Source organism: Caenorhabditis briggsae (assembly GCF_000004555.2).
Source record: "Caenorhabditis briggsae complete genome, chrX, whole genome shotgun sequence".
Lineage (NCBI taxonomy): Eukaryota > Metazoa > Nematoda > Chromadorea > Rhabditida > Rhabditidae > Caenorhabditis > Caenorhabditis briggsae.
Genome location: NC_013491.2, coordinates 5,238,778 through 5,254,131, shown reverse-complemented (window position 1 = coordinate 5,254,131; position 15,354 = coordinate 5,238,778). Strand labels below are relative to the sequence as shown.

The 15,354-nt window shown below is 39.4% G+C and overlaps 2 protein-coding genes across 2 annotated transcripts; one reads left to right on the top strand and one right to left on the bottom strand.

Moving 5' to 3' along the window:
• Positions 1-38: 38 nt before the first annotated feature.
• On the bottom strand, positions 39-6,189 carry Cbr-gcy-9 (the record flags this gene model as incomplete). Its single annotated transcript, XM_045239147.1, is given in 21 exon segments — positions 39-188; positions 241-597; positions 755-878; positions 1,127-1,270; positions 1,313-1,410; positions 1,427-1,752; positions 1,803-2,022; positions 2,065-2,304; positions 2,347-2,593; positions 2,641-2,819; positions 2,866-2,940; positions 2,988-3,148; positions 3,171-3,223; positions 3,696-3,709; positions 3,755-3,952; positions 3,966-4,075; positions 4,122-4,296; positions 4,922-5,103; positions 5,572-5,678; positions 5,723-5,871; positions 6,028-6,189. The coding sequence occupies 21 exon segments, from the start codon at positions 6,187-6,189 to the stop codon at positions 39-41; spliced, it is 3,471 nt and encodes a 1,156-aa protein (XP_045096178.1).
• A 1,774-nt stretch (positions 6,190-7,963) lies between these two features.
• Cbr-aco-1 lies at positions 7,964-11,642 on the top strand (the record flags this gene model as incomplete). The annotated part of the gene is made up of 7 exons (XM_045239146.1): positions 7,964-8,417; positions 8,577-8,586; positions 9,084-9,153; positions 9,291-10,099; positions 10,147-10,435; positions 10,481-11,059; positions 11,124-11,642. 7 exons carry the CDS (start codon positions 7,964-7,966, stop codon positions 11,640-11,642), a joined length of 2,730 nt encoding a protein of 909 aa, XP_045096177.1.
• Positions 11,643-15,354: the final 3,712 nt, after the last annotated feature.

Sequence of the window (15,354 nt, the reverse complement as noted above, 5' to 3'; positions counted from 1 at the left end):
CGCTCATAATTTTCCGGTTTTACCCTCGAGGTAATACGTCAGGCACTCTCCTTTTCCCTGAAAATTAATTGATTTCTTGAAATCAACAAAACCATAAATCTACTCACTTTCACTTCAATCTTCCCCCTTTCCACCATTTGGAATTGCGGGAAGAAGCAATGAAGAAGATTATACGCTCCTTCGGATATCTAAAAAGAAAGTGTGAAAAAAGCACTCTGAAAAAAGAGGGGAAGGCAAAACCTGAATTTTATTAGCTACTCCAGTGCTCTCCATCCGGGATGCTGTATTCACAGTATCTCCAAAAAGACAGTAACGGGGCGCAGCGAGGCCAACAACGCCAGCTGCCACAGGTCCACTATGGAAACCGATTCTGACCATCATTAGCTCCTCTGGCCGATGCGCTAGTTTGAAATTGCAAATGAATGCTCTCATTTTAAGAGCGACATCAGCAATATTCTGTGCATGATTGTTACCATTTTCCGTGGGGACACCAGACACAATCATATAAGCATCTCCAATAGTCTCCACTTTATAAGCATCGTGTTTTGCTATAATTGCATCGAAACCACTGAACATGTCGTTCAAGAATGTGACCACCTGAAAGACCAGGCTTCATAATAGGCTTAATAACTGGGCTAGTGGGGTCTAAGATCTTTAGGGGTGTCTAAATAAGATATTTCAAACCTATCCTGAAATTTTGATCAAAACCTGGATTTTCTAGCCGTTGAGGCCCCCTTGTCAGTTTTTTGGTTACCTGAAGAGGCGTAGATGTCGATGATATTCTTGTAAATCCACGGATATCCGAGAAAAGTACGGTAGCACAACTATACAACTGTGGTAGAACTGGCTTTCCCACTTTCAGATCTTCAGCGATGGATCTAAAAGTTTTTAAAGGTTTGATCATAATTTTTCAAGGGCCACAAACAGTCTTAACAATCACAAGGTGCAATATGGTCTGCTAAATCGCCGTATACAGTTGCAAAAGATTTGCACAGGCGCATCATGGCGTGTGAAAATCGATGCTTCTGTATACGGCAACCCGCATAGAGTGGAGGTGCTGAATAATAGAGAATAACAGTAGATGAATAGAAACTTGAAAGTTAAAAATTTTTCAAAGCCCACTTACTTGGGTAGCATGCTATTCAACAGACGATCTGCTTGTTTTTGCGCCTCCTCCAATAATGCTGTACGGTCACGGACCATGTTCTCTAGGTTGGCAGTGTACTCCTCCATCATTTTCATCATTTGATCTACCAGTGATCCTTTTCCACTGAATAAACCCTATGTGAAGCAACTATTATTTCGGACTTACGTGGATTTCAAATTTGCATTCACCATAGTCCTCACTTTTTTGATTGGTGGTCTCATCTCTGGAATCTCTAGCCAACAGGCCTCAATACAGGATAGTAACTAAAAGAAATTATACAGAAAATAGAAAATAATGATAGGTTACCTGCAAATTATACCCTTCTCCTGTATTGGATGACGGGAAAGTGGGACGAATCAACTGATCGTCGTCATTGGCCATAGCCAACATTTCCATTAGCTCTGGAAACCGGAAAATAGAATTTTGAAAAAGAAAAGCTGGCTTACTATTGATGCTCTTGTTTCTTTCATGGAATGGCTCGACTCGGAACAGAATTTGGTACAGGACCATGCCCAGAGCATAGATATCGGCAGCTTGACTCCCATCTGGTATCACTTTAGTTGTTACAATTTCCCTAATGATTTCAGGAGCTTGTTGGAGGTATTCTGAAGGTATACCGTGTTTCTAAATATTTAAGAATTTTTGAGAGACTCACTTTTCCTTGCAAAATCTTTGGTTGGGTCTGGAACGTCTTCTGCGGATTCACTATCTGCGTTGACAAATGGTCGAAGCTCGTTATGGTCTAGTTTTTCAAAAATGATCTGCTCTGTAGCAAAATTTGTCAGCTTGACGGTCCAGTTAGAGTCCACAAGGCAATTTTGAAGGCATAACATTCCATGGTGCAAAAGCGGTGAAGTATGCAAAAAGTTCAAGCCCTAAAATCCCATTATACAAGAAACAATAGTAGCTTCTGACACCTTGACAACATCCTTGGCAAACGAGACTTGGAAATTTCTGCCCAGTTTTAGTTCGTCGTTGAATAAAATATCCTCCAAACTACCACGAGAACAAAGCACCCACATGACAATAAACTCGTTTTGTTGGTTAAACGAGATGCCGTAGAACTTGTTCAAATTATCATTTTCCAATATCTTGAGCTCTTTCAAAAGTTTGAGCTCCGATTTGGGAAATGTGATGTTCCGAACTTGTTGGTAGCGCTAAACCAAGACTATAGAAATTTTTCTAAATGGGAAGAGTACCTTTATCGCAAGCTTAACACCATTGGAGACAGCCTGTTTTGCTGCTATCAGGCCATTTTGCTTAGAATTCATACTACCTGAGAAGGATCCAGAACTTTGCGATTTACTGGCTAGAGAGTGCTCGGATCTCTGAAAATCATACCGAAAACATAAGATGTATAGGTTAAAACCCACAGATTTTCCTTCTAGTAGTTTGATCGACTCTCTGGGAATTCTCCATGTCATATCATACAGTAGCCGTTCTTTCCTGAATTTCGTGATTTTCAAATGTATTTTTAATTTGAAAATGATTACTGTTTCAGGAAGATGAAATAGGAGAGTGGTCCAACAGTCAGAATAAACGCAATCAAACTGATTCCAATAAAATAGGGTCTATAATCACAGTCAGCTCCTGTGAATCCACATTTTGGAACTGCAGGTGGCAGTTTTCCACTGTCCGATGGCCAATAATACTGAATAGTTTCATGAGCAACCTGAAAGTGGAAGGGATTTCACAAAAATTGATTTTACTAGCTTTACATGCTCTGAGCACATGTCCTCGTTTTTCTCACAAGCACCACGGTCGTTGAGTTTGGCTCCTAGCTCCACTACAATCTATAAAAAAAATGTATCCAGTTTCATAGAAGCCCAGAAACTGTAGCAACCTTCAACGTTCCATTGATGGCATGATACGTGGCATAGGATGGAACTCTGATAGCCTTATTGTTCATCAAAACTTGACCGGTCATCCCAATAAATTGTCGATTCGTCATTCGCGACCATAATAAGGAACCATTCATGTGAACGTTATAGCCACCACCATCTTCAAACGCGTCTCGTAGAGCCAGCCATAAAGAAACAGAGCATCATATAATGACATATAGGATAATGTGGCATACTGAAACAATTGTATGATAGGGTACCGGTAAATAAGATACAAGAACGTATTTTTAAGTTGATTTTCGGTCATTTTAACCGTTTTCAGAAGTCTAGAGCTGAACTGTAGAGTCGGCAAATAGGTGAAATACCAGGAATTTTCAAAAACTTCTGTGAATGCAAAATTTTCAGTCTAGGTCTGTTTTAGACCCTTGACTTCTGTAACAAAATGTCCCAATGTTCAATTGACCAATGTTCTAGTTTTGGTCAGACTGCCAAAATCAAGCTGCCTGTTTTTTGGGCTTGTCTCGTTTGCACCTCTGCTCAAAGACAAGATACAGATTTTAAAATGGTATCATTTTGTAAAACTACACGAGTTTTATCATATCAGATTCAGTTGTTTACGAAATACAAATATCAATTCTGAAAGAGTTTATGGCAGAGGGGCTCTGATTAGGTCCGTTTTCAAGTATGATATTAAGAAGGTCCTAAACTTGTTGGGCTGTATCTTATTGACCAGTACTGTAACAAAAAAAGATGAAATTGAACTCACGTGATTGGCAAGCACTCCAGTAGCTGTACTGAATTTCAATTGGAACTCGTCAAAAAATTTCTTATCATAGCCATGTGCTGTTATTATAATGGTATTCTCAAAAGCGGATTTTACTTCCTGTTTATCCACATTAGTCGCTTCCCACGGATAATGATCGTTTTGCTGAAAAAATTCAGGATGGATTACGGTAGAGGAAATCTCTTACATGTGCCAACCATGGGATTACAAACACAAACTCCTCGCTTTTAATCTCAGCTCTGTGCACGGCCAACATGAAGTTTGTGACCGTGTGGATGTCCATACCAAGTTCTACGACAACGACTGAAGCAAATATTACACGGATAACGAAAATGAGGAGACCACTTACTTCTAGCCTGGTTGCGAAGAGTTGTGAGCTTGCCAGAAGCGATAATTTCTTCTGGCGAGCTGAATGGTTCGATGTCAATGAGGACATTAAGATTGATATCGCGTTTCTTGATTTGGTGCTGGAGCGAGTATACAGATAGCCTCTCATACCCAGTGCTCGGTCTCACTATTCCAATCTAAAATTGTATAATATATGCTATCTGTGGCGCTAATCGGTTTGCGGCGCTATCCGGGGAGGAGGGGTGTCTAAAAACAAGCCGCTCATCGACGACGACGACTAATAACAGATTAGTCTATAATCCTTCAAATCCGTTTTGAAGTCCTCTCCCCGTATTCGGCTATAGCTGGTTGATATTTGTGTATATCTATATATTTTTAATATATTTTCAATTTGGCCCAATGACTACATCCGGCGTGTTGAGTCACTGACGATGATTCTCAGACAGACGCGGACGGCACGTATCAAAAATAATCAAGTTAATGCAAGATTTTCGATTAGTAGTAGACGTGATACAGGGATCAAACGAGAAGAGACCGAAGATTTCAAATTTCTCACCTTCACAGAAAAGAAACACGAGTAAGAAGACAAGAAGAGCAAGCATAGTTATTTTTTTGGAGAAAAGGATAGTTTTTTACAAATGGAATTCTCTACGAGACCAGCTAAAGGGTATTTATAGTGGGACATAGTACACAGAAGTTATTGGATACGGATAAGATCAATTCTCTCTCAATTTTCTCTACCCCACAACAAATAAAACCTTCCTGTCGCCCAAGAAAACGCATAATTGCTCCGCCACTCACCTGATCCCAATTGTTCAAGTTAAGATAGGTTACGGTAGCCTTTGCCATTTCACTAGCCGACGTTAGCGCCACAGACCCAAGTGTTGGAAATTGAACCCGATCAGAAAGCGCGTCGTCTCCGGACATGTGAGCAATAATTGGAACGTTCCATCTAGGCGCTAGTCGGCCAATCACTAGCATTTCTGGAGAAAAAACATTTTATATTCAGTTCGATTTACAAAAACGTATTTTTCAATGTATTTTCTGTCATTCTGACCATTTTCAGGCCGCTGGAGCTCAACTGTGAAGTAACCGACCAGTTGGAAAATTCTGAAGTGCGTTAAACCAACCTAGATTAAAAATATTGAGTTTACATAATTTTTGAAATTTCCTAGTTTTCCAGCTATTTTCCGATTTCGGAAAGACACTTCTTTCACATTTTCAGTACAAAAACGGGATGTCTTCCAGAAATCGGTAAAGAGCACTAAAACTAGGAATTTTAGAAAAATTCTGTAAATGCAAAGTTTTCAATTTAGGTCTGTTTTACACCCTCCAAAGTTTTCTAGGTGATCGGAAACTCATGGAAAGGTTTAAAACCAATTGAAAAATACATTTTCTTGTATCTGATTGACTGGTACTGTAATACATTCCCTATAGTCTTCGAATCTTACCATTATTACACCCTGGTCCAAAATAAACAGAAGCATTTTTGATATAGTGCAGAAAAGCGGCATGCTCAACGCCAGAAAATTTGTTGCAGCTTTCCATTGTAAAAACGCTACAATAGGGACATGACTCATATTATTGAACTTTTTCTCTCACTTTAGACTATAGTTTTGAGGTAGAATATTTCTCTTTTTCAAATCATCAGCACACATCTTTAATACATCTGGCTCGTGGGCAATAATAGGATTCGCGGGATGAAGGTGTCCGATTCGGACAATCCCTTCGGCTGCAATAAAATAAATTGGCTCCCCCCTATCAATTTCTTATGTCTTACAGCTTAGAGTTGTTCTCACATGTTGATTGATTTCGTCATGACTGATTTTACTAATGGATCTTCTGGATTCGGCAAGAAAGAGGAGAGACAGTATATAGAAGGATAGCAACATATTGTCATCTCATACAGTTGACATAGGGAAAAAAATTGAATTGTAAAAAAGCAGGTATAGATGAAACGGATGTATACGATGGAGAAATTCGGAGAGTGAATGAGTTGATGAATCGGACGGAGGAGGTGTTGAAGTCTTATGTAGCCATTTGCTACTTATCACGCCGGAAGGACCCATCGGAAGTGTGTTGATGGCGTTTAATGGAGCAGCTTCTTCAGATATGGTTGTGTGTGTCACAACACAAGAATTTGCTCTACGTTTTTCGGATGTATACACACTTCAGGACGATGACTATATGTTGTCATGTTGATGAATACACACAGTCTGAATCAATTATCGAGCAGGAGGGTGATGAGGGACCTGGAACACACAGAGATGTTTTTCATTTCTGATACGTTAACCCTGATTTCTGGAATGGGGTGATTGTTGAGTCAGAGTATTCTAGGGTAAGAGGAAACAACTAGAAATCAAGAAACATCGAAAGAACGTTCAACCTGAAAAATTACGACACTTCACAGAACAAACAGTTTTTACTGATAAAAAATTGGCAATTTCTAATTATAACAGTACTGCTGGAAAGTCATATATTTATTTGACTGTCCGCAAACATTCTCTGTTTTTTTTTCGTTAATTTTGTAAACTTCAAACACAGTTCAACATCAGTTCTTGAAGTTGGCTTCACTGAAATATAAAAGTTATATTGCTTTTGACATGAGGCGATGCACCTTGCGCCGAAAATTTATCAAAGGACACATCGTCGTACCAGCAGCAGAAAATATTATTTTTATCCAAATAAATGCATGTGCCTATGATACAGTATCTCAAAATTGGTTTTTTAAAAACATATTTCTCACGATATACGCCTTTAAATAAATTTCCTTTGCCCCCAGACATGAGTTAAAGCAATTGAAAAACTCAAAAAAAAAATCTTTTAATGGAATACTTTGCGATTACTAACTTCAAACATTTCTATTATGCATCAAAAGTGTTCATTTTCGCTTGTATGAACCATTTCAGTTGCATTCTTGATCCAAAACTGGAAAACTGGAGGAGTTAAGTTTTTGGACCATAAAAAACTTCTGGAAATAGATGAAAAGTTTTGAAAAGGCTCTAAAAAGCTGTTTCAAAAAATTCATTTTATCAATCTCGTGGAAAAAGTCAAACTCCTGAACTCAAAAATACCAAGTTGTTGCATTCTATGCATACTTCAATTAGTTTCATATTTGATCTACCTTTTCATAATTGTGATCTACTTTTCTAGGATTATCTTTCGCAATCTCTTTTTCATTTGTTTCGTTGGTCCGAACCCCTTAAATTTCTGTTCTGTTCTAGGAAATTTTTTGAAATCCTGAAATTGTTTTAAATTTAACTTTTCAAAAGTTTTTATTTTTTTTCTTTCTGCCCACGAGACAATTTTCCAAAGTGGTTTTTTATCAAAACTAAGATAACACAACAGATAGAAATCCTCTCTTCCATTCTCGATCTCTCAATTTATCCTTCCCACTGTCTCGGTACCATTGATTGTCCTTTTTCCTCTCCTGCAAATTCGGCCTTTGCCCCGTCTCTACCTATTGGATACGCAGCGTGCGAAAGGTTGGTTACGTGTTTGCAGTCTTGACCTAACTGCCCTCTTCAACGCACACATTATTTCGTCTGTGCACATCTATTTGTGTTGGCGTGGGGGGAGGACGATTACTATCTATCGGTTTTTTTTTGTCTCGCACTATTCGCGGGGCATTAGTTTCTAGAAACATCGACGCAATTCTTTTTACCTTAATAGCTGATAGATGCCTATCGTTGCCCGACCTTGGCATACGCACAGTCGCAGAGTATCGCTACAGGTTGGCTACGTTAGGGCACGCCTCCATTTTTGCAATCCTCTCGTTCAGATCTTTTCCTTTCTCGTGGTTCACCTAACTTTTCAATTTCTAGCTCTTTTTATTTTTCAGATATGGCCTACAACAACCTCATCCGCGACTTGACCATCGGAGACAATGTCTACAAGTTCTTCGACTTAAACGGACTCGGAGACGCTCGCTACAGTAAGCTTTTCCCGGAAAATGTCATCCCCCAACCTCTATTTCTTTCAGACGAGCTTCCAATTTCCATCAAGTACTTGTTGGAAGCCGCCGTTCGTCACTGCGATGAGTTCCACGTCCTCAAGAAAGACGTTGAGACCATTCTCGACTGGAAGAACAGCCAACGCAAGCAAGCCGAGATTCCATTCAAGCCGGCTCGTGTTATCCTTCAGGATTTCACTGGAGTTCCAGCTGTGGTCGATTTGGCTGCTATGCGTGACGCCGTTCAGAACATGGGTGCCGATCCAGCCAAGATCAATCCAGTGTGCCCTGTGGATCTTGTCATTGATCACTCTGTTCAGGTTGACCACTACGGAAAGTACGTTTGTTTGAGAAACAGGCCCAGTATTCATAGATACATTGAAACAGGGTTCATCAGGTTTTGTGTACATATAAGAGGACAAAAAAACAAACCTATTCATGGCCCGACACCCCGAGACTTCATGTACAGTGCTGGCCATGAATATACGAAAAACGTGTTCTCAGTTGATTTTGAGCATTTTCAGGAGTTTGGAACACGGCTGTCAAGTGTCCGATCACTTTAAAATTGTTGGAGGGTGTAAGACAGACTTAGATTAAAAACTTTGCGTTCAGATAATTTTTTGAAAACTCCTAGTTTTTCAGTTATTTGCGAATTTCTGTGGGACACCCGTTTTTTCCGTTTTTGAACGAAAAAGGTAAAAAGCAGGTGTCTTTCGGGATTCGGCAAATACCTAAAAAACTAGAAATTTCCCAAAACTCTGTGAATGCAAAATTTCCATTCTAGGTCTGTTCTACACCCTGCAATTGTTTCAAAATGATGAGACACTTGATAGCCGAGCTCCAGACCTGAAAATGCTCCAAAACAACTGAAAAACACTTTTGTTCATATTCTTATGGCCAGCACTGTACCCTAGAAGTTTGATTCACCCTCTCTGTGCCCTTTTGCAATGTGTCTTTGGATCCTGAACTAAAGAAACTTCATTTTCATTTATTCATAAATTCTTTTTTCAGCCTCGACGCTCTTGCTAAGAACCAATCAATTGAGTTCGAGAGAAACAGAGAACGCTTCAACTTTTTGAAGGTGAGAATTTGAAGGTCACGTTGCATTCTCTCCCCATCATTATTGGAAAATCACGCTATTTGGTTCTTATCGCAACACATTGTTCAATGAACACACACATACGGGCATCGAACAAAAAAAAAATAAAAATTTTTCAGTGGGGATCAAAAGCCTTTGACAACTTGCTCATCGTTCCACCAGGCTCCGGAATCGTGCATCAAGTCAATCTTGAGTACCTCGCCAGAACTGTTTTCGTTGGAAAGGATGGCGTTCTCTACCCAGACTCGGTCGTCGGAACCGACTCGCACACTACCATGATCGATGGAAGTGGAGTTCTCGGATGGGGTGTCGGAGGAATCGAAGCCGAGGCTGTGATGCTTGGACAACCAATCTCCATGGTTATCCCAGAAGTCATCGGATACGAATTGATTGGCACTCTCAGCGACACTGTCACCAGTACCGACTTGGTTCTCACCATCACCAAGAACCTTCGTGATCTTGGAGTTGTCGGAAAGTTTGTGGAGTTCTATGGAACCGGAGTCGCCTCCCTCTCCATCGCCGATCGTGCCACTATTGCCAACATGTGCCCAGAGTATGGAGCCACTATTGGGTTCTTCCCAGTCGACAAACGTACAATTGACTACTTGACCCAAACCGGGCGTGATTCTGACTACACTCAACGTGTCGAGCAGTACCTGAAGTCTGTTGGCATGTTTGTCGATTTCACCAACGACTCCTACCGCCCAACCTACACCACCACTCTCAAGCTGGACCTTGGAAGCGTTGTTTCATCGGTTTCAGGACCAAAGCGCCCGCACGACAGAGTTGAGCTCGCCACTCTTGCTCAAGATTTCACCAAGGGTCTGACCGACAAGATTTCCTTCAAGGCTTTCGGACTCAAGCCAGAGGACGCCACCAAGACAGTCACTGTCACCAATAATGGAAGAACCGCTGAGCTCGGACATGGGTAAGATATAAGAAAAGTAGATTTATATAATATTTTTGAATTTTCAGATCCGTTGTCATTGCCGCCATCACATCTTGCACCAACACCAGTAACCCAAGTGTCATGCTTGCTGCTGGACTCGTCGCCAAGAAGGCTGTCGAACTTGGACTCAATGTTCAACCATACGTCAAGACCTCCCTCTCTCCAGGTTCTGGAGTTGTTACCAAGTATCTCGAGGCTTCTGGACTCCTTCCATACCTTGAGAAGATTGGATTCAACATTGCTGGATACGGATGTATGACTTGCATTGGAAACTCTGGGCCACTTGATGAGCCAGTCACCAAGGCTATTGAAGAGGTAATTTAATCCAAAAACTGACTTTTGGAAGACGTAATGTTTCAGAATAACCTTGTTGTTGCTGGAGTCCTCTCTGGAAACCGTAACTTTGAAGGACGCATCCACCCACACGTCCGTGCCAACTACTTGGCATCCCCACCATTGGCCGTTCTCTACTCGATCATTGGAAACGTCAACGTTGACATCAACGGAGTGCTTGCAGTGACTCCAGATGGCAAAGAAATCCGTCTCGCCGATATCTGGCCAACAAGATCGGAAGTTGCCAAGTTCGAGGAGGAATTCGTGAAGCCACAATTCTTCCGTGAAGTCTACGCCAACATTGAGCTCGGATCTAACGAATGGCAACAATTGGAGTGCCCAGCTGTCAAGCTCTACCCATGGGATGACAACTCGACCTACATCAAAAAGGTTCCATTCTTCGATGGAATGACCAACGAGCTCCCACCACAGTCTGACATCACCAACGCTCATGTTCTTTTGAACTTGGGTGATTCTGTCACTACTGACCACATTTCGCCAGCTGGATCCATCTCGAAAACGTCTCCAGCCGCCAGATTCCTTGCCAGCCGCGGAGTCGGTCAGAGAGATTTCAACACCTATGGAGCTCGTCGTGGAAATGATGAGGTGAGTTGACGACTTTTGAAAGAATCCGTAACATAACAGGCGCGATAACTGAATAAACTTTCAGATCATGGCTCGTGGAACCTTTGCCAACATCCGTTTGGTCAACAAGCTCGCTTCCAAGGTCGGACCAATCACTCTTCATGTTCCATCTGGAGAAGAGCTTGACATCTTTGACGCTGCCAAGAAATACATGGACGCCGGAATCCCAGCCATCATTCTTGCCGGAAAGGAATACGGTTGCGGATCGTCTCGCGATTGGGCTGCCAAGGGACCATTCCTTCAGGGAGTCAAGGCTGTTATTGCTGAAAGCTTCGAGAGAATCCATCGCTCGAACTTGATCGGTATGGGAATTATTCCATTCCAATTCCAAGCCGGACAGAATGCCGACAGTTTGGGACTCACCGGAAAGGAACAGTTCAGCATCGCGGTGCCAAGCGATTTGAAGCCAGGACAACTCGTCGATGTGAACGTCTCCAATGGTACGACATTCCAAGTCATCTGCAGATTTGATACCGAGGTTGAGCTCACCTACTACCGTAACGGAGGAATCCTTCAATACATGATCAGAAAGCTGATCCAGTAAATAATCAATAGTTTTGATTAGTGTTTTCTTTTTCGGCCTCGAATGCTTATTTTTGCGTTTTTAGCGAGTATTTTTTCGCCAACTTACTGTGATATGATTATAAGACAAGTACGATTTAAAATTTATTTTTATTTTTTTCGAATAAAATTGCTGGTCATTTTTAACATATGTAAAAAGTGCTGATGATAATTATAAGCCATCGTCATCCGCAGGAGGTTCCTAGGCCACGGCCTTTTTCTGTTTTCCGCCTAAATGTCTTTTTGAAATTTAAAAGGGGTTCGTTTGCTCTTTTATGAGTTGTGGGATCCTATATACAGATAGCTTTTATTTTATTTTTCCAATTTCAAAATTTTCGCCTTTTCAGAAAAAACTGAAAATCAGTTTTTCTCAAAAAGAATTAAAACATTAGAAATTGCTTATCCATTAATTGCAAGAATATGCTTTTCATCATAACTCGAAAAATGTAATTATTGAAAAAAAGAGGTTCCTAGGCCACGGTCTTTATTCTGTTTACCGTCCCTACGGCTTCAAAATATTTTTGAGCTTCATGAGCTATTTTATGAGTTTTTGTAATCATTTTAAAAGTTGGTTTCGATTTTTTCAATTTTTTAGATTTTTTGGAAAACCTGGAAATGTCAGAATTCCGCAGAAGAAACTGGAAAATTTGATATTGAAAAAAAGAAAATTTTAAAGTATAATGAATTGAATCTCGAAGTTTAAATTGCTAGAAAAATATTAGTTGAAATAATTTTTAGGAAGAGTTTTCATGCATTTTCAAGTTAGATTATATTTTTTTTTTCAAATGTTTTGTTGAATTTCAAGATTTTCACCTGGACTGGCTGGTTTTTAAAACCCTGCTGCTAGATTTCCACAGTATAAACCTGAATTTTCAAAAATTCACTTCCATGGGGTTTAAAAAAGTTTTTATCGCTTTTTCAAATCTCAAAACTTAAATTTTCAAAAAAAAGTTTCGAAAGTTCATTTTTCGAAATTTGGAAACCTCCTTCAATTTGTTAACTAATTTTTTCAACGAAGTTTTATCAAAGATCTTTTTCCCGCCAATCTCCGAACTTTTGTTTCTCTTTCTCTTCAACAACCCAAAGTACATCTATCGCGTGACACACAATTGAAGTCCTAGCCACCCCGAGTAACCCGAGACGAAGCTTTCTGGTTTCAATAGCGGGTTTTGTTTTCAAAATGCGATAGTAATGGTCGTTTTTCTAATCCCGAAACATCAATTTTCATCTTATAGCGAAGCGATGGCATGAAAACAGTAAAGAAGTGCTTAGCCGCTCTTTAAACACAACGAAGCGGAGAGAAGGGAGAGAGAAGTATAATCTTTTGTGAGTTAATGCCTTCAAACTGACACCTTTCTCATTAGTCGCTTTGGCTTTCGTTCTACTGGAACATTTTATTTTTGTTTGATCAATTCTTTTGAGGGAAATTGTAGACGGTGAGATTTTGATTCATTGAATCTTATGTCTGAAGGTGACAAAAAACGAGATTCACGGTCGTTTTTACGAGTTGAATGTGTATTTTTTGGTCAAGAAAAATGTTTTTTGTTTGATCTTTTGTTCGGCTTTTTTGTTCACTAGTAATGCAACTATAAATTCCATTTTTCTCTTGCATATGAAATTTGGTTCCAATGGTCTTTGGACGGCTTCTTTTATGCTCGTGGTCACTCATTTCCCCCGTCGTCCACTTTCCCCGCTTTCTAATCTAAAATATTCCTAAAACGCTTTCTACTCTCTATCGCTGTCTCCTTTTCCGTCCAAGTATGTCATAACACTCATTTTCTGTTAGTCCGACTAGTTGCAACTGTCACTTCGAATTAATTAATGAAGTCGTGTTTCATTGTCCACTTTTTCCCGGTGGATGTTATTTTTTATTTTTTTTATTTTCGTTCGTTTTTTGAAAAGTAATTTTAGTGGTAGAAAATTCAGAAAAAATTTGAATTTTCGATATTTTAGGACGATGAAAATTTTTTCAAAAGTCTCTAAATCTCATTTGAAACATTTTCAACTGACAAATTTATACTTTTTTTTTCAAAGTATATATTTTCAAAATGACCACGAGAAGTTGTAAAATTGGATTATATAAAGTTTTAAAAATAAATTGTGGGCTAGAAAATCGAAAGAAACATTTTTTCGGAATTTTTTCGTGGAAGATGAAAAAGCGCAAAATCCACTTAACAAAAATATTTGCTTCTCTCTAAAAATTGAGAAATTATATTTTTAAAATATTATTTTCAAATAATTGGACCAAAACGTATTTTTTTAAATTTTTCCGATACTTCTAACCTCGTTTTCCTAGTATAGTTTTATTTATAAACCCTTGTCCATTTTTCTTTATTTAAAAAAAAATGAGACAATTTTTTTTCGGTTTTTTTCAACTTGATTTAAATTCGGATTGAAAAACGTTCAACTGGAAAAAAACAGAAAGTTTAATTTATCTAATGTGATGTACTCCTTCTCTCTCTCTCACCCAAAACGACAGTTGTTGGCATTCTGAAAAATAAAAGAAAACGAAATTACAAAGAACACGAGCGAGCGTGGTTTCGTTTAGCGGGTCTCTCTGTGTGTCACGTTTTCACAAGTTTCTGTTTCCAATTTTTCCGTGCTGGTCATTATTCAAAGATTGAAATATTCCGGACGCAGGCATGTGTTTGTGGGAGAATGAACAAATGAATGAGGAAAAAGAAGTGAGAGGAAGAGGACGAAGAAATGGCACATACACACTCTTTTCAATACACACGGCACACTTTAGTACTCATTCCGGGGAGTGGCTAGAAGTTTCTTTTTTCTACCTCCCCTCCCCTTGTTTTTATTTTTTTTTCGCTGGGATGTTTTTTTCTGGAATACCCACCACTTTTTTCCCATCTATAACGTTTATATGATTTTTGGGAGCAATACTCTTTTTTATATCCCAAAATAATATAGTTATTTGTGCTTCGAGTGAGGTGTTTTTCCATTCATTCCTCCTTTCCCTTACCTTATCATTTTCTCTTTGACCCGGCGCCCCACAAACACCCTCCCCCCCCCCCTTTCACACACATTAGAAATATTTTTTTCTCATGTTTTAAATTCTTTGGTCAAAAGATAGGAACATTGATACCGATATTTCTTTTGGCGGCTGTACTATTTCATCGTGCTCGCCGCTTTTCTTTCTTTTCCTCACTCCGCTTTTCCGAGAACAAGTCAATTATGCCCGCCGCAGTTTTGGTGACTGCGGGGGGCCGTGACAAGTTCGGCTGCTGCCGCTAATCTTTAGCAACAACTTCAGCTCACTCCCTTTGTTTCCAATCATACTAGCGGCTCGGACGTTATCCATAATTATAGTGTTATCCATAATTCTAGCGTTATCCATAATTTTAGCTTCGTCCATAATTATAGCTTTTTCCATAATTTTGCTCTTTCCAAAATTTCACTTATATTTTGTCCTTCAATTCAACAAAGCTTTTTCTAAGAAGCGCAAAGAAATGAGTTCATTAAAATATTCTTGAAGTATAATCACTGTCTAAGAAGAATAGGTTCAGAACAGATATTTTGTTGAATATTTCTGAATGGCGCAAGAGCAAACTACAGTATCTTTTCAGCTTTTATTCTCTCTTGTATTCAGCAAATAATTCAGAAGGTACAACAATTTCGGGGTCATTGGGATACAAAGCATTTTGAACGTACAAAGTCCTCAAATCGGGAGTACAAAATATCTG